The sequence below is a fragment of the Canis aureus genome, chromosome 21, assembly GCF_053574225.1.
Source record: "Canis aureus isolate CA01 chromosome 21, VMU_Caureus_v.1.0, whole genome shotgun sequence".
Taxonomy (NCBI): domain Eukaryota; kingdom Metazoa; phylum Chordata; class Mammalia; order Carnivora; family Canidae; genus Canis; species Canis aureus.
The window spans coordinates 43542925-43567579 of NC_135631.1; the positions used below are offsets into that span (position 1 = coordinate 43542925).

Sequence of the window (24655 nt, forward strand, 5' to 3'; positions counted from 1 at the left end):
CTCTCTCTCTCAAATAAATAAAATTTTAAAAAAATCTTTAAAAAAATAAATGCTGGATAAAGGAATGAGTTCCCAGGAAATCCTGGGGCGGTCAGAAATGAATGAGCCTTCAGGAGTCTGATGGAGCCGCCGCCTCGGGTTTGTCTAAGATGCTGTTGGCTGAGCCAACGCCGAGCTGGTTTGCCCTCTACGGGAGAGAGCAGCGGCGAGCGCGTACCTCTCACAGTTGTGCCCGGTGCTGTAGTCCTGGCAGCTCAAGCACGCCCCCGTCCCTGGGTCGCAGTCCTCGGCGTGGCCGTTACACTGGCAGGGCTGGCAGCTGGGGAAGCCCCAGTAGCCGGGCAGGCAGCGGTCGCACTGCCGAGCGTACACGCCCTGGAAGCAGTGGCACTGGCCGGTGACAGGGTGGCAGGAGGCGCTGACGGACCCTTGCAGGTGGCACTCACATGCTGGAGAGACAGGCAGCGGTGGAGCCGCCTTGAGAGACTCATTAAACGCAGACACGCCCCAGACAGAAGCACCCCCACCCCCGACCCCCACTGGGCCCCACGCAGAATGTTCGCTGGAGGCTCAGCTCAGGAGGCAAAGCCCCACGTCCCAAAGCCGTGGGACCCACACCGGTGGGTCTCAGATTGATCTCCCCGGGTACAATCCCCATAGACCTACGTTTGCATCCATTGGGGCCGAAGCCAAAAGTGCCAGGAGCACATCTGTCGCAGGTTCTCCCAGCCACGTTGGGCCGGCAGCGGCACTGGCCTCCGTTGGGGTCACAGACAGAACTTAGGGAGCCCTGGGGGTCGCACTCACAAGCTGCAGGGAGGGAGAGAGGTCAGAAGCTGCGACACGCCAACTGGCCCTCATCCTCCCCCCTTGACTAGTTCGGCTTATTCAGAATTCCCAGTGAAAACAATGTCATCGCTCTGATGAGTGGGAGGGAAGCGACAGGGGACGGAGCTGCGGGATAAAAGCAGTTTTCCTCGGAAGGAGATCATCAGGGCTTTCTTCCCTTGCCTTCAAAGCTCAAGTGGCACGGGACCTTAGACAAAAGTCCGGCGACCTTGGAAGTGGTCTGACCTCTCAAGGCGAAAGTCTGCTGCTGCTCCCTGGTGCCATCCCAACTCCCCACCTGCCTACGGGATGCATATCCTCATGGCTTTACCCCCAGGCACTCTTGTGATTGCATTAAAAAAAGTTTTATTTAAATTCAATTTAGTTAACATATAGTGCATTAGTGTCTGGGGTATTATTCATCAGTTGTATATAAGCCCCAGTGCTCACATCAGGTGCCCTCCTCAATGCCCATCACCCAGTCACCCCATGCCCCCATCTACCTCCCTTCCAGCAACCCTCAGTTTGTTCCCTATGGTCAAGAATCTCTTATGGTTTGTCTCCCTCTATGTTTTCATCTTATTTTTCCTTCCCTTCCCTTATGTGGTTGCATTTTCAATGGGGCGCCATCACTAAAATATTCTTTACAGATGAAAAAGACAAACCTCTTGCTGCCTGCCCACACAGAACTACAGGGCATGCCTTCCAATGTACCTTGTGGTGCCTTACTACTCTTGGCCCCAACAAAGGAGGGCCAGGGACACTTACCCAGGCCTGACTGGTGTAACAGGGTAGAAATACTGAAGATTATGTTTCTGCATACGTCTGTCATTGGTGTTTTCACAACGCTTCTGCTATTCTCCAGACATCTGTATCTCTGAAAGGTTTCCCAGGCACTGTTGGTGACCAACCCGTCCCCTGATCCTCCTACAGTGAAGATGTCCAGTGACTTACAGAACGGCATGAGAACTAGCTGTGAAGAATCAAGAACAACAGCAAAGCGCTCTTACGGTGGGGCCTGTGTCCTCAACCAGAGCCAAGCAAACACATCAAAGCCCTCAATCCTACTTTGACTCTGGAACAGAAAAAAATCCGACTCATTCAATATAGTGAAAACATTTTCATTCTTAAATATCCTTGCCAGAAAATGTTTAGATATACCTTACATAGTCTGGTGGCTTTTGAAATGCCATTTTTAAAGATACTTTTCTTTTTTAAAAGATTTTATTTATTCATGAGAGACACAGAGAAGAGAGGCAGAGACACAGGCAGAGGGAGAAGCAGGCTCCCCGAGAGGAGCCCGATGCGGGACTCGATCCTGGGACTCCAGGATCACGACCTGAGCCAAAGGTACACGCTCAACCGCTGAGCCACCCCAGGCATCCCGATACTTTTTTATTTTCATCAATGATCAGCTTGAGTACATCCTTTGCAGAAGGTAGTTTTTGTTAAAATAAATAAGCCACGTGGCTCTGGAGGCAAGAGAAGATGATTGTGCCTATCCTCTCCATATCACCCCTCCATAAAACCCTCTAAGGAAAATGAATACTCTCTGCCCAGCCTTCCCCCCACGACCTGCAGCAATGACCTTCCACTTACGGAATCGATAAGCGTGTAGGGACTCTCCACGTCGCTATCGGAGGAGGTGTACTGGGGCAGCTCCAACCTCACTGTGTAGTTCACACCCTTCTCAAAGCACACGGGGCGTGGAAGGACCACATACCTGTCCCCAAATAAGAGGGAAAAATACCAACACAAAGTCAACTTGTAGGTATCCAATCAATCCCTCCCTCCCTGGGATCCCTGGGTGGCGCAGTGGTTTGGCGCCTGCCTTTGGCCCAGGGCGCAATCCTGGAGACCCAGGATCGAATCCCACGTCGGGCTCCCGGTGCATGGAGCCTGCTTCTCCCTCTGCCTGTGTCTCTGCCTCTCTCTCGCTCTGGGTGTGACTATCATAAATTAAAAAAAAAAAAAATCCATCCCTCCCTCCCTCCATCAAAGCTCTACGCAGACCAATGCAAAGGAAGAAAAGGCAATGGCCCGTGTTTGGCTCGGGCTCCGAAACGGTAACTGGACGACTCACAAGGCAAGGTACCAGGAAAAAAAAAAAAAGATAATTTGCATATTCGTTTTATGAGCTGCAACCCAGCATCACACTGACCTTGAGCCAGGCGATAAGGACACCACCTGGTTGTCATCATCGGGAATCGTGTTACCACATCGGCTGCTGGTTGGGATCTTTCCAGGTCGCTGCACTATGATGACAGCTTTTTCCCAGCGGTCGGGTAGCTGGAGTAAGCAACAAACCATCAGAGGAGCATCGGCGCTGGCCCGCTGCTGCCCAACTGTTTATAAAGACCTCTCCCGATCGGTCACTTGCCAAGTTTAAATGAAAAACACTCGCTTGCATTTCCCTTCGCTCTTTCCAATTTCCTCTGCTCTTGCCCTAGCCCCCAGCCCTAGTCCCCTCTCACCTGGACACTGGACAGCCTTTCCTGCTGTCCGTGCCTCTCCCAATCCCCTCCTGGGCAGTCAGGAAACACAGCTCCAATCAGGACAATCCCCTACTCAAAACCCTACTAATGCCCATGGCCAGGCTCATGGGCTGACCCCAGCATTCTGGCCAACGGCATCTCCAACTGTGTCCTTAGCTAGCTCTAAGGAAGCACTCTCAACACACTCTCCCTTCTCTGCTCAAGTCATTCCTTGGTTCCTTTTGCAGTGAAATTCCATCTGTTTGAAGGCCTAGAACTCATTCTTTTCGGGACATTGTGGCAGCGTCAGACACTGCTGGGCTGATGTGAACCTTTCCGTCTTCCAGGACTCTCTACATCCCTGCTCTTGCCCTGGCCACCTTCGGCTTTTGGGGCACATCTGAGCCTGGGCCGTGTGGGCCATGAGATCAAGCCGAGGGTCTGACACATTCTCATCTCAGCAATGCCCAGAGCCTAATGAGGGATCACTCAAGGTTCGCAAAACTGAACTTGGGAAAAATGTACATTTTTGCTTCCACGGGGGCTACAAAGTCAGAAAGGTTCCTCTGTTCTCACGCAAATTTCAAAAAATGGTGTCCCTGAGAAGAAGATATTTCTACCACCCTCAGTAGCCCATGGAAGGTTTACCTGTGGTTCGTAGCGAATTAAGATGTCATACTCCATGGAATATGGTATGTTGTCGATGAAAAACTCCAGATAAGCCCCTTCGGGCACTCGGACGAAGCCCGGTCCGGTCCAGGAAGGAATGCGGTCCTGGATGTACTGCCGCTCCACGATGCTCACCCCCTGAGGACAAGGCGGACAGTAGCTATGCTTTACTTGGAATGGAATTCAAGGAAATGTAGCAGTTACAGAAATCTGAAATCACCCTAAGGTCCAAACTACAGCCATGAATACCTATTTTCTGCAGTCACATTTTCTCCGTAGAGTGTACAAGTTTTTGATGTATAAAGAGGAAACTGGTTTCTTTTGGTTTTGTGGTTGGGGTAGTCTTGAGACACTGGAGATGGGACCCAAAGCCATGGGCGACGCCCTCTATGATATAACCAGGAATGAGCATAAAGGAAGGAGAGAGAACGTCTCAAATGCTTTGGAAGCAAGCCGAGAAGTGACGAGCTATTTCCCAGATCTTCTACAAGCCTAGTCCAGTATCTAGTGGATGTGTTTGCCTTTCTCTCTGGCATTCATTCCAAACCTCAAGTACGAGTGAAGGAACCCCACCATCAGGAGTGCTCACTGAGGGGTTCATTCTGATGGTCACTGAGGCTGAAGATGGATCAGTTTTGGTCAACTCAAGCACGCCTTCGGGTTTGTTCACAGGATCATGTGAAACCACTGTGGTCAGCCACTTCCGAAGACCAAGTCTTTCATTCTCCATATGTATGGGCATTCGGCTCAGCCCTTCAAGAGCTGGAATCCACATTACCCTGCCCTTAGACCTGGTCTGGCCTTGAGACTTCAGAACCACAGAATGTGAAAAAATGAGCTTCTGAAACTTCTGAGCCCAGGCTTGAAGAGACCTGGCGGTTTCTCTTTCCTCCTTCTTGGAAGCCAGACACCGTGTAAGAAGTCTCAGTGTCCTGACTCCACCATGCTGTTGGGAAGCTCAAGCAGCTGCTTGGGGTTGCAGGTATGTGGGGGGAACTGCCCAGCCAGCCTCCAGCTGTTTCAGCCACCCCAGCTGATGTGCCAGGCATCCCTCTAAAGCCACTACATTTTGGGATGGCTGATTTCACAGCAACAGACAACTGAAACAATGTCCCCTCTGAGCATTTACCATCCTAGATCAACAACAGCTTTGGAGTAGAAGTAGAGGAATGGAAGTACGAAAAACAAATACTCCCCCATCCCACGCCCCCAAAGCCTCACTAGTGAATGTTCCAAAGTCTCTTTGTGAGTTATAGATTGACTTAGCTCTAAATAGGACTGTTCTCAGGAAGGCACGGTCCGATCCTGTCATTGACAAGAGCTGGAAAAATGCTTTTTAAACCGTCTCTTTACAAAACGAGTATATGCCATGACTATCCCCCAAACACGGCTTTGCCCATCTCCCCGGCAACCCCCGACTTACAGGCCCAAAGTTGGCTTCTTCTGCTTCATAGATGTAGTGATCCAAGGTGGTGAAGTAGTAACCAGGTTCCACTTCGTTGCACTGACGCCCGATCACGTGGGGTCGGCACACACACTGGCCTGACTCCGCTGAGCAGCTGCGGGGGGGGGGGGGCACAAAGCCAGGTCAGCTGGGCCCCCATGTTTGTAAATGAGCCCCCTTGACACAGTTCTACATTTTCCACCATATATTAAATGGGTGAAATAGGTAGAGCTTTCCTATTTCCTTCAGAAAATAAGTATGTGGGGAAAAAATCCTGCCTGTGAATTAATCACCCACTCTGGAGTTGAAAGCTCCCCCATGACCTGGTCATTTTGATTTCATCTGGCTTGTCTTTCTTCCCTATGCTCCATCCACACCAGACTGAGGTTTTCTGTGGATACCACCAGTGTTCTTGCTTCAATGTCTTAGATCTTTTGCCTGATTTCCAACTGTGACCCCTTTTTCTCCTGGGCCTCAGACCCAAAGATCCAGCTCCCAGAAGGATGGCTGTGACCTAGCTGTCCTCAAGGTTAAGGACAGATCCCAACAGGCAACACTCAATCCTTCTCATGTTCTCTGCTGGGAAGAGGACCCTGGCAGCCACTAAGTTGACCAAGTCAGAAAGCTAGATTCTTCTTGAGTCTTTCGCATCTAATCAGGAACCCAGTTCTATAATTTCACAGCCTAGAAGGACAAGAGTGTCCTCGTCCTCCTCCTTTCTGCTGGAGATGCTACACCTTTCTTTGCACATTCCCAGCAAAATCAGTTCCACCCTTCTCATCCGTGTCCTTGTTGCAGGTCTTCCCATTTCCCAACCTAAACCGCCACCGGCCACACAGCTGCCCGAAGGACCTCTCCGAGATGCACTGACCATATCACTTCCCGGCCTTGGGCAGATGCACCAGGCTTTCCACAGTCTCGCTCCTTCTCTACCTTTCCAGCTCCATCTCCCCCCTCACTTCTCCAACCACATGGGACTGTTAAAATTTCTCCCAGGGGCAGGGCGATTCATGATGCCTTCCCTTGGCTTATGTTGTTCTGCAGCCTGGAACACCCCTGTCCCTTATTCACCCAGCAAAGGGCCACCTATTCTTTCAAGATTTGGCTCCCAAAGGACTCCTGCCGTGACATATCCCTCACCACCCTCACAGAATGAACCACCTTCCCTTCATGCCTCCACCTCTCCACAGGAGAAACGACGCGGTCACAACATGTACAACCAAGTGTGTCACATAGTAGGTGCTCACGAAAGCTGAGGAGGCCCTGGGTCTTCAAACCCTACTGGTCATTCAGAGCCCCAGCCAACGTTCATCCCTCTCATGGAGTCTCGTTTGATTCCTGCTATTCTCAAGTGGGGCTTTCCGAGGCCTCTGCTGTTCTTTATTTGTACTGTTAAGACATTTATTGCTTTCTCTCTTGTAGTATAACTACTGGCAGACTCATCTGACCCCCTACAAGGTGGCAAATTGCTTAAAAGCTTGGACTGGGGGACACCGGGGTGGCTCAGTAGTTGAGCATCTGCCTTTGGCTCAGGGTGTGACTCCAGGGTGCTGGGATCAAGTTCCGTTATCAGGCTCCCTACAGGGAGCCTGCTTCTCCCTCTGCCTATGTCTCTGCCTCTCATGAGTAAATAAATATTAAAAAAAAAAAAAACCCACTCCCAGAGGTCAAATTTTTCCTCATCCCAAAGTTCACTGTGAACCAAGTACTCGGGGTAAGTTATAATCCTAGGAAGATGGAACGCCCAACGCCCTGGGGGTTTCTTAGCACTGCCCCCCACAGCCCTGCCACGATCCCCTGGAATCTTCTTCCTGCAGATCACACGAATGGTTCCCACCACACAGGGATACGAGCGCTTCATATCCTGTAGCCACCTCCAGAGGAGGAACGCTCATTGCAGGTGGGATCTGGCCCTCTTTGGGCCCAGCCCACCAACAAAAGCCATTTTTAGAAACCCAGGCATCAGACATCACATCATATGGACAAGAGAAAAATCCTTCCTTGCTCCCCAGCCAACGTTTACTGAGGGAATGCATGAGTAAAACACGAGCCATCAAAGAAGAAAACATGCCATGACTAGAGAGCAAGCAAATGAAGGTGAGGATAAAGACACCTGATTCATAATTCTGAGGATGAAACAACTCATGAGAAGCTGATTATGTGAAAAGGAGTCCCTATAACATCAGCCCTGGCGACAAGGCCTCTTTGTGTCCACAGTCGCCAGGTGCTGTCTCTGGCAGGCTGGCTCCACTTGGAACCACCTCCTTTAGTGGATGCATTCTTGGGGCTCCCCCCACCCCAACCCTGCACACCAAAGCTCTGGCCCTGACTCCGCTGTGCCTTACCTGTGTGTTTCCAGCCATGAAGGCGACATTCCCCTGGCTGGCCCGCTTGTCACCTCTGTCTCACATTTGTCCCAAACTGCTTGTCGCCTCTCACACTGACATTCCTTCAGCTCTTCTATTTCAGTCACATCTAAAATTCTTCTGATTTGGGGTGAGACATGACCTTTCCTGTCCTTCATTTCATCCTCAATACCCAAGTCTTAATTCAAGATGTCTCTTCACTCAGCAGTGTCCTCTCATGGTCACTGCCACTGCCACAGTCCAGCGTGTCGTCACGCCACACCTGTCACTCTAACGGCCTCCCACACTGACCTCCCGGGCTCTCCCGGCTGCCCCATCCATCCTGCCAGCCATCACCAACCCAGTCTTCCCCCAGCACTGCCTTTAGCATTTCATCAAAACCCACAACCATTTCCTCTCTGATTTTATCGAGTTGTGATGCCCCTGCCTGGTTGCCAGCAGCCTCTATGCCCCATCCTCTGAAAACCACTGCTGCTCTTTCTAGTGCCTGCCCTCTGCTTTCTGATGAGCCACACTGCTCCCCCTCTTTCGCAAATATTGATTGAACAAATACTAGCCCTGGACGTTGTGCTTCCTGCTGTCAGTACTCTCACATGTTAGTCCATTGTCAATTTTCCTCTGAACCAATCTTTACTTCCTTGGTAAGTCCATTATTCTGAAATGATATGGAGAAAGAATGATGGGGGGAAATAGTCCCTGCCCTAAAGAGCTTACCATCTACCTGGGGAGATAAACAGGAGAGCAACTGACCACTGACCAGCAACAAAGCAAAAATGCAGCGAGTGGTGAAACAGAGCTACGAGTGAGGTATTCAGGCTACAGAGGAAGCCACTTGTTCACTTGGTTGGGAGACTAAGGAGGGGATCATAGAAAGCCATGCTCCGAAGGTGACAGGATCGAGACAGGCAGAGAGACGACAGCAATGACAGGTGCAAAGAAGGGTCATGGAGGAATGTGAGTGGAGCCGGTCACGGTCTGACTAGGTCTTGACCATGTGCTGCACTCACTCCATCTCTGGGGCTTTGCCCATCTTCCTTCTCCCTTGTAGAAGGCCCTCCTGCCCCTCGTCACACCTCTCAAACCTCTGTCTCAGCTAAATCCTACCTCCTCCATAGTGTGACAAAAGATGACATGTAATTATCCTCCCTGTGTTCAAGTAAAAATCCTATCACATAGAAATGGTACACTCGACAAGTTTATATGTCCCCCCGCCCCCATACCACCAAATTTCCGTGTAGTTAGATACAGATTCCATTTGCTGGATCAATAAGGTACGTTAATGACATAAAGACAAAGGGCCTGGGGCAGGCAGAAAAATGGCCCGCAAAGATGTCCCACCCTCAACCCCAAATCTGTGGATATGTTCATATGGCACCAGGGGGTTTGCTGACATGATTGAGATTTAGGATCTTGAGATGCGGTTGCTCAATCAAACCGCATGGTTTCTTAAAAGTAGAAAAGGCAAACAGAGAAGTGGGTCAGAGAGATGTGACTCGAGGAGGGTCTGACTCACATTGTTGGCTTTGATGATGGAAGCTATGAGTCAAGGGATGCAGGCAGCCTATGGAAGCTGAGAATGGCCCCTTGCTGACAGCCAGGGAGATATCAAGAACCTTGTCCTACAACCGAAAGCAACTAAATTCTGCAGATTGTGCCGATGACACAAATGGGCAGGAAACAGATTCTCCCCGAGGGCCTTCAGATAGAAACACAGGCCTACCAACATCTTGATTTTATTCCAGTGACCCGGGCTGTGTCTGACACATAGGAGTCTAAGATAATAACCTTGTGTCGCTTTAGGTCACTAAATTGCAGTAACTTACTATGCCTGCAATAGAAAACTAATACAAGCTCTATTTGTTTTTTTTTTCAACGAGTAAAGGCCAAGATTTTTAAATACACAGGTTTCCCATAAATGCAGACATTAGCCATTTATTTAACAAATATTCTATCAGAAGGGAAATTTTAAGTAGTGATAAGCAGAGAAAATACCCTATAGTTTCAACTTTTCTCTATCACTAGGAAATTAGCACCCAAAAAAGGGGGAAAAAAGATCATGAGAGCTACGACCCTGTTCAACACTGGTATCTCTTCCATACTTCTGATTACAAACAAAAATTGGTTCCACGCTGATCAACGCCACTGATTTTGTCCAGGGTAGCTTCCCTGCCAAGCCTCTGGCCAATTAGGATACTTTCTTAAATGACTTCTATAATCTTTACAAATCCAGCCATCATAGTAACTAGCAACAGGTTGGATACTATTATCATTCACTACAGTGATAGAAATACAGATTAGGGATGCCTGGGTGGCTCAGCAGTTGGGTGTCTGCCTTCGGCCCAGGGCGCAACCTGGAGACCCAGGATTGAGTCCCACATGGGGCTCCCTGCATGGAGCCTCCCTCTGCCTATGTCTCTGCCCCACCCCCACTCTGTGTGTCTCTCATGAATAAATAAATAAAATCTTAAAAAAAAAAAAGAAATACAGATTAACTTCTCCTCTGGTTCCCAAGTTAAATAAATTTCCAAAGAATAAATGGAACACCTAGAAGGCCCACAAAGCTGAGTATGAAGAGAGACACAAAAACAAATAAGACTCAATCCCCGTCCAGGGACCTTTTAAAATACCAACAGCGATAATACAGAGCAGAATTAAATGAGTAGTAAAAGAGATCCAGAAAGAATGTGTTGCTGAAATGTCCAGGGAAAGCTGGGGACTTCAGTCCCTAAAGCAGAAATCTTCAAAAGGGTCGTAGGCTTCAAGCCAGACACCCAAGTTCTAAATTTAATTGATGCAATAATTTTGAAGGATGCTATAAAGTTGTTCGTGTTTTTCAGTGTTTTCAAGCATTTACAAGTACATTTCCCTAGCAACCATTCTGATTTACTTATTAAAGCAGGTTCCTGACGAGGCAAAGCTTCATTAGCCTGGCTTAAGTCACATTATGTAAATTAGCGCTTACTTCTCTAAAATACTCCAAAATTCAGATTACCTGTCAACATAATAGACATGGATTACTAAGCTTTTATTCTACAAGAATCCGTTCGGCTCATTACACAAAACGCTTTAAAACTTCTTCCACTTTGCACGCTTTTTACACTTGATTCTGTTCCTGGCCCAAAGTACCTCAGGAATGTCTCAGATCACATCTAGAGTTTGCCTGTCCAAAGGAGCACAGGTTTTGGGTTTGTTTGTTTGTTTTTTTACATCATAAATATTTCTATTTCTCAAATTCTTTTACCTGATCAACATTCATACCATCAATACTATGTACCCAACACAGAGCAAAGGAATAACATCAGATAGAAGATATTTATGCATGATTGCAACAAATCAATCATTCACCAAGTATCTCCCAAGTGCCCACTATGCACCAAGCATTCTTCTAGTAGAATTGGTGCTTTGGAAGCCTTCGTTAGAGCCTCTGTTACCCTATGGGACTCCTAGAAAAGGTTCTCATGGAGGAAAACTGAAAATGATCATTACCAAACACTGCAGAGTCACAGGAGTAGAGAAATCTGTAAAGGTTCTTTTTCTCCCCCACCAATAATGCCAAGAGATAGGGTATCTCCTCAATCTTGCTAGGAAGATCAAATTATCTGCTTTAAAATCTTCACTACAACTTTTTACTTCCCAAACTTGCTTAGCACACCCTGATTTCTATAGATTCCTGCAGGAGAAATGAGGGATAGGTCAGGGGCTCTGTATGGGCAGATTTAAAGACAGGAAGCATGTGTGGAATAGGGAAACGGACATAGGGAGGGTGAGTAGCAGAAACCATTTAGGGTAGAGGCCCATAGGACACTCCTGAGTTTATGATGTCATTTGGAGAACCGTGTATGCACTCTCACCTAATCAAGGATTTTAGGAAGGAGGACGGCTCTGCATTGAGCAAGCGATTACCAAAGGAAGCAGCAGGTGTGCTGGGATTCACAAAGGAAAGTTGGAGAAGCGATTCCAGAAGCTGACTAGCAGCCTGTCTTCCCTGCTTTTATGGAACTGTCCTTACTTCCTCCCCTCTGGAGGGGTTTTCTAAGAACAGAAATTCACCCTGGAGTTCCAGAGGCTACACGCTGTACTGAGATACTGTGACATCTGGAATAAAAACCCCAATCCGGAGGCCAAAGAGAACATGTTCTTGCTGCCTCCAATCCCGTTCCTTCCCAGCAGACTACTGTGGTGTTGGGAAAGAACCTTGTGAGAGTCAGCTCTTTTTTAGTACATGGTGCTTGCTTGATGGATTCAGCTTGCTGTCTCAGGGGAGAGTCAGGCCACAAGGAAACATCTGCCTATTGCCTCAGCAGCCACTTAGACGGTCTCTACCAGATGTTCTCAGTCTGACCCGGTTACAAACAGAGAGTGAAATTCTCTTGGACTCCAAGGTGGCTAATTTAACTCCCACTAATCTAACCTCTTGCCAAACGTGTACCGGGATCGATCTGTGGTACAGCCTCACGTCTCATCTATTCAGGGAATGCCAACCGGTTTCAATAATTAAACACGATTTTGTGCAGTTTCATTAAATAAACTTGGAAGTTGAAAAAAAAAAAAGGAAGAAAATGAAAAGATTCTTAACACAAATAGAAATGGGAGTTTGTTTTCCATCTTTTATTTCATTTTTTAAAGTAATTTATTATTTTTATAAGTAGACCCCACACCCAACGTGGGGCTCAAACTCATGACCCCGAAGTCAAGAGTCACACGCTCTACTGACTGAGTGAGCCAGGTGCCCCTCATTTTCCATCTTTTAGATTGGTAAAAGATAAAATGAGGATACTAAGTGCTGGTGGGATAGAGAGAGGTGCTTTTGTAACCAAGTGGAAAGAAAATAAACTAGCATTAATCTGTCTGGAGAATAATCTGGCAATCTCTATAAAAAAAAAAATAGTGCATATGTGCTTTGACTTAGCAGTTCCATCTTGGAAGCCTCATCTACCCAAAAAACTAGAAATAAATGGTGGCACTTCTATATGATGAAATCTTCCTCCCCCACCCAAAAAAAGAGGTAGATGTATACATGCTATGAAAAAGAAAGAAACACATGAATACATGTTGAAATGAAGAAAGAGTTCCAGATAATAAGCAAGCTTGCAGAACAGTGTGCATACGTGGATTACTCTGATTTTCAAAAACTGTCAATAAAGCTAAATGGGAAATCATAGGCTTTTTCATGTGTGTACTCATTAGGCTTCTTCTTCTTTTTTTTTTTTTTTTTAAACCTGTTACTTAAAAAGAAATGAGAGGATGGGACACCTGGGTGGCTCAGTGGTTGAGCATCTGCCTTCGGCTCAGGCTGTGACCCTGGGGTCCTGGGATTGAGCCCTGCATCAGGCTCCCCGCAGGGAGCCTGCTTCTCCCTCTGCCTGTGTCTCTGCCTCCCTCTCTGTGTCTCACATAAATGAATAAATAAATAAAAATCTTTAAAAAAAGTAAAAAGAAGAAAGAAATGATAAGTTTTGATAGGTATTCTGAGTGTTATTATTAATTCATAGAATATGAGAAATCGCTAATGGTGGTATTTGTTAGCAGTGGATTCTGGGTGGGAGAAAGGGCAGGGAACCTGTCTTAACTGTTGGATTTTTTTTTTTTTTTTAATGGGCATACACTGTTTCCATAATCTAAAAAATACCATAAAGTACAAAACAACAGCAGCACTTTTAAAAAGCAAGACCAAGAAACATAAACACAGTTGGAGTCTTCAAAGCAAACTCTTGGAATGACTCAGTCTTTGAAAACATTAAGACCACAGGTGAGCTAAAGATGAATGTACTCAGCGCCTCTTCTTCAGAGACACTGGGTGTCGTGTTTCTCCTGGAGGTCAGGAGGGCTCTCCTTGGGGACTGAGCACAAGAGTGTAAGTGTGGCTTCACTCACCTGTTGTTCAAGGCTCCTCCACGGTCACAGTCACAAGGCCGACATCCATCCAAATCATTGCTTAAGCCCCAGTGCTCTGGCTGCAGAACAAAAGATTTCACATCTAAAGGTGGGTTCCTGTCATGACACAATAGTCTCAACAAGAAACAAGTTACGGCGTGTCTTGCTTGTTCCACTGAAGGAACGTGCTTATGTACTGTGCAAGCAGAAAGCCAACAAGGGGAACGAGTACGAGTATTCTGAACGAAAACCCAGGCGGCAGGTCACGGGGGGGGGGGGGGGGGGGGGGGTGGGGGGGTGGGGGGGGGGTGTCCTAATCACCCAAGGCCAGATCAGAGGAGCTTCTCTTCCAAGCAAATAGCCTTTGTCCAAAAGTTAATAGGAGCCAGCAGCTAAGATGCCAATTTTCTTCATTAGAAGTACTGTGGCAGTAAGAGAGTTTTGGCAAATATTTGGCAGGCCTTTAAATGTTCCCTGAGTTCAGCCTGTCAGACACCCCATAAGCAAAGCACTTCAAAGGATTTATCTACGTCTAAACAGCATAAAGCAAGCATTTTCACAAGTGAAAGGCGAGCAGATCACTGAATCATGACAGCACTGGAGGTGGAAATAAAAAGAAATAGGACAGAAGCTATACAGGGGAGAGGATGGCTCTGTACTTTGACAAACTTGTATTTACTCAGGAGCAGATAAAATGAGGGGTGCTGATTGATTGATTTTTTAAGATTTTATTTATTTATTCATGAGAGACACAGAGAGAGAGAGAGAGAGGCAGGGACACAGGCAGAGGGAGAAGCAGGCTCCCTGCGGGGAGCCCAATGTGGGACTCGAACCCAGGACTCCAGGATCACGCCTTGAGCCGAAGGCAGGCGCTCAGCCGCTGAGCCACGCAGGTGTCCCAAGGCATGCTGATTTAAATCAGACTTCCAGAAATTTATGTTAGGACTCTCTCTGGACATATGCAAATATACATATTTACAGGTCATAATAGAAACATAATTTGGGGTCAGTGGACCCCCCTCTCACAGATTATAAAGGAAATCACAAGAATGTTATAAAAGATACAGGGTAATTTTTAAAATTACTCTTGTGATTACCCAGGATCACTACAGTGAACTTTTTGGTGTATTTCCTTCCAGATTTTGTTCTTCTTGATGAAATTTTTTCCTACACAATCAAGATACTACTCACATCCTGTTGTTTTTTTTTTTATATATATATACTGGCATAAGCATTTCCTCACATTATTGTCATTTTCAATGGCAACCAAATACCACACCATGCAGAAGCCCCCAAATTTACTTAACTATTTTCCCCACCATTGCTTCAAAGTTTTTTGGCTATGATTAGTACGAGATGCAATGAATCTTCTGCTGAATACATCTTTGTCCAATTTTCTGCTTATTTCATTAGGAAAGATTCCCAGAAGTGGGATTACTGGGTCAAAGGGTATGCGCATTTCTACAGGCTACTGATAACATACTTCCAAAATGCTTTTTTTTGCCAAGTATGAGCCAATGTGCATTTCCATCAGCAGCTTAGAAGACCAGTCCCTCTTTATGTCCTAATAGCCAGCCCCATTTTTAAAAATGTGTTGATTTTGTCTTTAAAAATGGTATTTTGCTGTGGTTTTATTTTACAATTCTAACAGCGATGGCGAACATCTTGCCGAAAGTATTCATTAGTAATTCTTTTGTGAGTCGTTTGCGTCTTTTAACATTTACACATAAGGGTGACGGTAGACTCTACAATACTCAACGTGTCCCATTCACAAACCACCCATCCTGGGTAATTAGGATCCACTTACCAGACACTGGTCACAATGCTGTCCTGTCACCAGACGCTTACAGTAGCAGTAACCGGTCTCAGAATCACAAGGATTCCCACCAGGGATGGTTCCCAGAGGATTGCAAGCACAAGCTTCATTAAAGATAAAATGAAGTAAAGAAACACAAGACAAGTGAGTGCAAGGGGGAGTCCGGATTTAGAAGTGCAGACTACACTGGGAACTGCGTACACGAGAACTCCCCAACACTTTCACGGATGTACTCACATCGACAACCGAATGGATCCTCAGCACTTAAACCGTAGAAGCCTTCTTTGCAAATTTCACAATGTTCCCCTTCCACGTGTAATTTACACCGGCACTGACCAGCAATGAGGCCGGTGGAAAAATCAGTGTGACCGTCACAGACTCCCTCGTTCTGAGATCCAGCTGGGTCACAGGTACACCCTAAGAAAAAAAGCACCAGGTAACAATGTGTGTGTTTGTATAAACACATATGGCCCCTTCACCCACATGTCCCAGAAATAGACGAAAGAAGACAAGACTGCCAGGTCCTGCTTCTTCTTCCAGCATCCTACACAGCACTTAAAATAAAGCTGAGTAGGGCACCTGGGTGGCTCAGTCGGTTAAGTGTCTGCCTTCGGCTCAGGTCATGATCCCAGGGTTCTGGGATCAAGACCCACACTGAGCTCCCTGCTCAGCGGGGGTCTGCTTCTCCCTCTCCCTCTGCCCCTCCTCCCTACTTGTGTGCTCTTTCTTTCTCTCTCACTCTCTCTCAAATAAATAAATAAAATATTTTAAAAAATGAATAAAGCTGATGCTCGGGAGTCCCAAGAGAAAGATGGTGACCATCTGACTACTCAAATAGGCCCCACGTCATGACATCTCCCCACGTACGTTCACAGAGGTTAGGGTCTCGGACGTCTCTCTCCGGATGCTGGAAGTAAAACGGCTTGCACTGCTCACAGTTGCGTCCCATCGTGTTATGCTGACAGTCATCACACACCCCTCCAGTGACGTTTCCAGTGGCCAAGTACACTGCCATGTCGAAGTGGCACGAACTTGAATGTTCATTGCAGTTACACTCTGTGTGACAAGACCAACGTCAAGAAGAGCCTTTGAAATCTACTTACTAATGGAGGATGGGGTTGCTAGGAAGAAGCTCATTCTGGAAACTAGGGATGAAGTTCAGGCAAAATAGCAACAATTAGGCGCCCATGAAAAAGGACACATCTGCCTGACATCATGTTGGAGACCTTCAAAGCGTGAGCTTTATGAACCACTAATCTGCCCTCTTTGGAAGAGAATGGGCTAAGGAGTAAAAAGTAGGAAACCTCTGGGGAAAGCCCCCTTGGTAGCTTATCAGCAGAAGGCTGCCACCATGTGGAAGATGCCTCTGGGTTCCTTGGGGTAGGACCAGAACATGTCGCTCCAGAGAATCTCCTAGGTGACACATCCTAGAAAAGCCTGTTTGGGCTGCCAGCTTAAAGGAACATGGTGTGAAGGCCTGATCCTCTTCCTCTCCATTCCCACCAGCACACTCGACCGGGCTCTTGAGTGAGAATTAAGGTCTGCTGAACAGCCATCTGGCAGCCTTCTGGGCGCACTCTGACCACCGGGCAGTTCCCATGGTCAACTTGGCTTTAATATCATCTCGCTCTCTGCTCAGCGACACATGTGGGCTCTTGTCTTCTCAAAATGGCTCAGCCCTCCCAGGGGCTCTGCAATCTAGCCTCCTCTGTCTCCACCTACAACACAACCTCCCATAGAATGGGGCTGGGTAGTATCCATTGACGCATCGTTGGTGCCTCGCAGAGGACTGTCCTTGACACACTGGTTGAATTAAACCTTGGAATCAGGGATGCCTGGGTGGCCCAGTGGTTGAGCGTCTGCCTTTGACTCAGGGCATGACCCTGGGGGGTCCTGGAATTGAGTCCTGCATCGGGCTCCCCTTAGGGAGTGCTTTACCCTCGGCCTGTGTCTCTGCCTCTCTTTCTGTGTCTCTCATGAATGAATAAAATCTTTTACAAAATTAAATAAATAAACCTTGGAATCATTTCCCACTGTAGACTCTGTGTTGGTCATGAGACCATCCTTGGGGCCTTATGCTCTGTGCAGTTCTCCTTATCTGAACTCCTTTCCCTTTACCCACCCTCCTTCCCTCCTGCCTCCTCCCACCCCTTTCTTCTTACCTAAGCAATCTTAGCTATCATCAAAGGCTGCTGGGTGGTACTTACAAACAATCCTTGATCACAACAGCCCTCACTGGTTTCTGAACTTTTAGAACAGTCCTCTGTGGGGGAAGGGGCAGGCATGCTGCTGCCCAGAGGGGGAGGGGGGGGCGGGGATGGCAGGGGACAGTTTCAAACTGCACCTGTGCCCAGAGAATACCCTGGGGCTGGCTGGCTGGAAGCATGCCAAGGGCTTTAGCCAGGCTGGGCAGAAACAAGGCCAAAAACTCTTGCTCCATATTTCTTAGGCCTTAATGGTCTATCATGCCATAGTTTTCTTTCATTTTTCTCTCACCATCATGTTGCCTTCAAGACAGGTACAACGTCAGGGACACATTTCCCACCTTCTACTAAATGTGCCGAACACATGGCTGCTGTTCTGCATACTAACGCTCTCGTTAAACCGAGTAGATATTGGTTTCCTAAGAGTACCTGGGTGAAGCTGGCAGCAGGGTAGTAACTTTTGCAGACTCATGTTTGCAATCAGCAAATGGATACCGGAATCTGAACGGATTCAAAACGTCCCTCTGCTGGAGACTTACTTTTACAGGCATTGCTGTTTCGACCCTCGGCAGGTCTCCAAGGTAAATCGTGGTAGAAATCCATGCACTGCTCACAGTTTAAGCCCTTGGTATTATGCCTACACATGCAGTGTCCGTGAACCTTGAAAGTCAGAAAAAGAGGAGGGAGCAAAGTGAGAGAGATGCTGCTGGCCAGACTTTCTCCATAATCAGTGGGAGATGCAAACCCCTTTGCATGCGGGTCCTCATCTCCAGCTCACCACAATGAGGATTTGTCTTTATTTTGTCCCTCTCAGCAGTGGGCTCTGCCTTTTTGATGGCTCCAACTCCCATCCTTGGGAATGGTTCCTATTATAGGACAGCTGCTCAATACATATTTTATCAAAGTATCAATGAAAAGAAACCCAGATGAACAAAATCAGTCACTTAAGAATTAAAAACCAAAAGAACCAGTTACTTAAGAGTTAAAAAAAAAAAAAAAAAAAAACTTTATGCCCCAAAGAAACCTATTTTAAGAGAAATCAGCAAAAGTTCTAATGCAGAATTAAATATACACACACCACCTGGAAACCAACTCCCATCACTGCAAGTTTTACCATCACGCCACCTAAAAGAATGGGTTGTTTGCTTCTTTTGTTTTTTGTCTCCAGGCATAGCACTCCATTGTTTCTCCAACCAAAGCGAGATTCAAAATATTAATCATTTACTATGTTCGCATTTACTTTTTTTTTTCTTTAAGAAAGGAAATATAAAATCTCAGGGGGGAAAAATATTTTGTTTTATGAAGGGCCCAAGAGGTGCTCTTCTGCATTGCGTCTCAGGCAAGATACACCTAAGCCCCAGAGGCAGGTAAAAGATAAATTCTTTCGGTCTCCCAAATATGCGTGTACCTGGGCACCTCACCTTAACACTAGTTTCTATAGAATGGAATTCAGGAACAGGACAGACAGGTCTGCCCTGGACTCACCTTGACAGGAGTGCAGTGAGCAAAGGAGTAAGATCATCTCCTTGCAAGCTAGTTTTACAGAGAATAAAGAGACACTTGCAAAGCACACACCATAGGACTCCACAGGGTCTGAATCAACAACATAATGTTCCATGAGAGCTGTGACAGCGACAGGGCTACAGGACATTAGCTACACGCCAGATTTGTTCTGCTGAAAAATAAACATTATCTACCTAACAGTCTCTGAAAGATGTAGCAACAAGATTACAAGGACACCTCCTCCCTTTAGTCTCTGCTAAAAACACAACTTTATCCATGGCAAGTGTTCTAACTGGAGCAAATGGAAAGCAGAAGTTCAGACAGTTGAATGCACTCAGTCCTGGACCCTCTTAGATGAGGAGTAACAATCTCTGAAAGAGCAAACAGCAAGGAATGAAGACACACTCTTCATCAAGGGAGGCCTAGTGGCTAATAATGGAAAGAACCCAGGGGCAGAGTCCAGAGAGCTCCATTAGAATTTCCATCAGTCACTTCGGGCCCTCTGGTGAGCTAGCTATTTAATTCTTGCTCCCTTCTCACAAGGGAGAAGCTGTGAGTTGAATAAATCCTGTTTAGCTCTAAAATCCTACAGATCTATAAGAATTACCAGTTCACTTAGAAAGTTGCTAAATACCCTAACTTTATCCATTTGGCAAATCACCCCAATCCCCAATTTTTAGAAGTACATGAACTAACAACACAGCCTAAAAGTGGAAAAAGAATGAAACTAGAAAAAACACATAAAGAAACAAAGCCCATTGGATTCCTAAATCATATCCCATGGTTCCAGGTTCAAATGTCCTGGTTCTCCGTGCTGGGCTGGTCACTTTATGCCTCGTAGCATAAAGAAGGGAATGCTTGTGATGTCTAATCTCCCCTAATGGAAAAGAAGACATGATGGCTATTTAGAAAACTTTTTAAGCCTTATTGACCAAAAAAAAAAAAAATATATCTATATCTATATCTATATCTATATCTATATCTATATATATATATATATCTATGGTAGCAGCAACTGGCTGCAACAATTTCCAAAAAACTAATTAATTGTCTCTGACACGAGTAGCCCTTATATTCTTCTCATACTCCAAGGAAGTTAGCAAAGAGAAAACCAACCATCAACCACCAGTATGATGCAAAGAGCTAAAAGTCAGTCTGGAAAAATAAAACCCTAGAAATTGTGGAAGGTTTAAGGTAAAACTAGCTTCAAATTGCTTTTTGGAATCATCCATCTAAAGGAGAAAGCCCCCCGAGTGCTTGCTTACCATTCCTTCTACTTCCTCACTGAATCCCTCCACAGGGGCGCATTCGCTGGCATGTCCGTAGCAGAAGCAATTTCCTCGAACCACCATGTCATAAACTGCGTAGTAATACTTCTCTCTGATTTCCATCCTGGAATCCAGAAGGTTATCTCCCAAAGTGTGTAGCTTCACAAACTTGATTCTCAAGTTGGTGATTTTTAAGAGATCTACGAAGGTCACCAAGAAGACGAAAAGTCTAAGCAAACGAGCAGGGCTTCTTTTGCAATTATACAGCCTCTCTTCTCTTTATAGAAAGGCACAACAAATAAAAACGTAAGTTAGACGTTACCCCCTTGCATGTTCTAGACGACCATACCAGTAATGCTTAACATAACGTGACAGACTCTGGAAGAAAGGAGGGTTATGATCTCCTCACCAGTGTAAAAAGAACATTGGGCTGTTTCAGGAAAAAGCATGAAAGCAGAGAAAATGAAGAACGCAGCTGCATGACTGCCAAAACCCATCGGCCCACAGTGATCTGAACTATTGCAATGCCATCATGTGCCCACAGCAACCAGTGTCGGCCCCAAAAGCAGAGGATTCCATTCAGGTAGGAGAGGGTTTATCAACACACTCCAATTCTCTTCATTATTATAAGATAGTTAGGATCAAACATTTTTGTGTTAATTTTTGGAGAGAAAAATACTATCTGAAATTTCCCACCACATAGATGAAATTCACGTTGCTAAAACAGATTTAACACTATGGGCGGGGGGGCACCTGGGGGCTCAGTGGTTGAGCATCTGCCTTCTGCTCAGGGCGTGGTCCTGGGGTCCTGGGATCGAGTCCCACATCGGGCTCCCTGCAAGGAGCCTGCTTGTCCCTCTGCCTGTGTCTCTGCCTCTCTCTCTGCATCTCTCATGAATAAATAAAATCTTGAAAAAAAAATAATAACACTATGGAATAACCCCTACCTAGGGACAGAAGATCTCCACCACATTTTTACATGACATCAGAGTCCCCCCACTTTTTTGTTCTATTTTGATGTCTGTAGTATGACATAAGGATAAAGGAGCCCGGTATTAGGAGGTTGGTGCAAGTTGTTTTTTTTCCTAAATATTAAGTTACTTGTAGATCAATTTCTCTTATCTTTTCTTCTCCTTCCTGGGTCTATAGATGTATGCTTATCGTAGAAACTGGGCTACCATTTAGCTTCTATAGTCACGGGATAACTCAAGGGCTAACTGTTCATCCTTCTCCACCAGTGTTTTCATCAGTGACTAAGTTGCTCTTGTTGAAGTGGACCCCAAAAGACTCACTTGTCCATCAGTCCTCCCCTGTCCTATTTAGCCTAAAATTACTCCTGAGCTTTACTTTCATTTGTGCTGATGCATTCTCATTTCCAACACAGGACTACAGGGTGTTGGCCCCATGCATCAGAGACTTTCAAAGCCCAAATACAATCTTCACTACTTACAATACATGCATCGCTTACAATGAAGACTATAGAAATGGCTGTGGGTTGAAAGGGAAAGTCCGTGAGTCCATGCATTAAACTTAGGCTCTTTGTAAAATCAAAAACTAAACAGAGAAACCCGTGGTACTACTTAGCTGAATGGAATTTATGAATGCCAACATTTCCTCCTGCACAAATGCTCCTGCACAGAACGAGTACAAGCGCCTATTGACGAAAGGCCAGATGACAAAAGCCGAAGAACAGCTGGAGTATTTAGAAGCCCTTGAACCGATCTTTGTGGAAGCCCTCAGAAGAGCAAATGTGTGCCCTCCACTCTCTCCTAGCACAGTTAAAAACAACCGAGCCCTGTATGATGGACTTTTGGTGTGAGGCAAAATTCCCTTTTGAAGTAAGGCCCCAAGGTCCCAACAATAGGGACAACTAAAGAGACTTCAGTTGTTCCCTTGAACACAAAGTCAATCACAAGAATCATCAGTCAAAACTGATGCCTCTCGAATACAGAAATAGATTTTCTAATGCCATTTAGCAATGAAAGACAAGAGAATTGTCATGGCGGGGCATTCCCCAAGTCCCACAAATTTCACCTACAAAGGAGCCAACCATGAGTCCTCTTAGGACTCCATGAGCAATCTGTCATGGAGCCCATGTGGACATTCCCCACAACTGGATTTTGAGAGCAGGGGGTGTGGGCCTCACAGCTCGCCCAGAAAAGGCATGGGGCTGGAGGTGCCATAAATATTTGCTTTATAATACAATGAATGAGTAAATTACAGACCAGAGATGGTCTGGGCTACATGTAAAATTAATTTAAGTTGGGGAAAAAGCACTTTTCTGGCAATATTTCCTGGATGTTTTCCAATTTACTCCTCCAAGTTTCACGCTGGGTGGTTCTATAGGGCCCTGGTTCCAAACAGGGTCATCCTCAGCTGGAACTATCAGCAAGAATCAGGCCTGCTTCTGCTCAGCTGACCACACCTTAGTAGCAGAAGAGCTACTCTCATCCCCTCCACTCTGAGGTACAGGACCAGGTCCATGCAAGACCCAGGCCACACTGGTGGCAACATCAAGACCAGCAGCTGCTTCAACTTGCTGAACACTTTCTGTATGGCAGGCATGTCTGGAGGTCATTTCTAGAACTCATTTTCCCTCCATAACGATGCTCAAGTCAATATTACTATCTCTATGTATGGATGAGAAAAAAGAGCCTAAAAAAAAAAAAACAGGTTTAAGCAGCTTCCTTGCTCAAGGTCACAGAGCTATGATCTGTTGGAACTGGAATTTAAACCCAGGTCTGTCACACTCTAAATCCCATTCTTTCAATTAGTGCATAATTTGCCTCCCAAGATGATCAAACTAATTTTCTAATAATAGAAGCATGGTTGTCACATGTTGGAAAGAGCCCTAAATTCAGAATCATAACATGGGTTCAGGATCTGTCACCTCACGTACACTATTCCAACTCTCTGAGCCTCAGTTTACTCATCTGTTAAATGGAAATACTACCCTCACCTTACTGAGCATATTGAGCATGGCCGACACTTCTGATTCCCACCTACCCACCCCCCCGCCCCATACTCTTTCTTCTTTTCTTCCTTTGACAAGAAGAGTCCTAGGCAAGAGTGTGAGAAGGCATGTGGCCACCTAGCTAGAGAGGTTTCCCAGTGTGTCCTGAGGTTGGCCATGAACTAATTTTGGCCAACAGGATATGAACAGAGGTGATGTACGGCTTCTATGTCATTTGCCCTCTTCTTCCTCCCATTCCCATAGGTTAAGACAACAGCATGGTAGTGCCGATCCAGCTCCAACCATGTAGATAACGAAGACTACAAGACAGAAGGGACCTGGGTGGCCTAACTGCTAGGGTTGCCAGATATAGCAGTAAAAATATACGCTGCTCAGTTAAATTTGAATTTCAGGTAAACAATATTTTTTCAGTGAAGTCTGTCTCAAACATTACACGGGGCATAGTCACACCAATCACAAACGTTGCATGGGATATCCTTGTACTAGTCACAAATATTACATGGGATCTAGTCATACTAAAAAAAATAACTTGCTGTTTATCTTCAATTCAAATTTAACTGGGCATCATCCTTTATTTTATCCAGTAAGCTTACTTGTAGCAATTGAGCTACCCTTCTTCTCTGGAAAGCTCTCTTGATGATTTCATAAGAGAGAAATAAACTCCTATTTTATTTGAGTCACCGTATTTTGGGGGACATTTTGTTACAACAGCTTAATCTATACCCTAATTTACATATATATAAATATATATAATGTATTTATAAGAAATAGAATTTGAAATATAAAATGTTTATATAACTTACATATATTACATTATTTAACATATATTTTATATATATTATACTGAAAGATAAAATAAATATGGTATTATGACCAGCATAACTGTTTGAATACTTATGACATAAATCTTTTACTCTAATCAAAACGTGTTCCCCATCAGCAAGGACTTTGATTCCTGCCAATTTTAGGAGCCTATGATTGGGTATTGTGGAGATAAAAAGAAATAAAGAGGGTGGATTTAGCACTGAATATTTAGATTCAGGGTAACAGTGCTCTGGGTAAGAGTTCTTCCATGATTGCTGTTTTCCATCAAAGCTTTTATTCGAAAACAAGCTTACTCTGTATCCTTGGACTATAAGGATCTTCTATTCTGAAAGCAGGATCTAAAGCACGAAATATCACCTAAAAATAGATATAAGAGTAATGGGTATTTTTGCAATGATCAAAAAGGATTT

The 24655-nt window shown here is 45.7% G+C and overlaps 1 protein-coding gene across 1 annotated transcript in view; it reads right to left on the bottom strand.

The window, feature by feature from the left end:
• Positions 1-24655, bottom strand: part of LAMB1 (laminin subunit beta 1) — a 69233-nt gene that overhangs the window by 31889 nt on the left and 12689 nt on the right. The window contains exons 6-19 of the mRNA XM_077864052.1: positions 24539-24602; positions 20444-20646; positions 18215-18335; positions 16339-16527; positions 15709-15888; positions 15463-15575; positions 13656-13735; positions 5395-5530; positions 3951-4109; positions 2990-3117; positions 2428-2551; positions 1597-1801; positions 667-810; positions 218-449 (exon numbers count right to left, since the gene is read on the bottom strand). Coding sequence (XP_077720178.1) covers positions 218-449; positions 667-810; positions 1597-1801; positions 2428-2551; positions 2990-3117; positions 3951-4109; positions 5395-5530; positions 13656-13735; positions 15463-15575; positions 15709-15888; positions 16339-16527; positions 18215-18335; positions 20444-20646; positions 24539-24602 — 2078 coding nt within the window. The remainder of the gene's footprint in view (positions 1-217; positions 450-666; positions 811-1596; positions 1802-2427; positions 2552-2989; positions 3118-3950; positions 4110-5394; positions 5531-13655; positions 13736-15462; positions 15576-15708; positions 15889-16338; positions 16528-18214; positions 18336-20443; positions 20647-24538; positions 24603-24655) is intronic.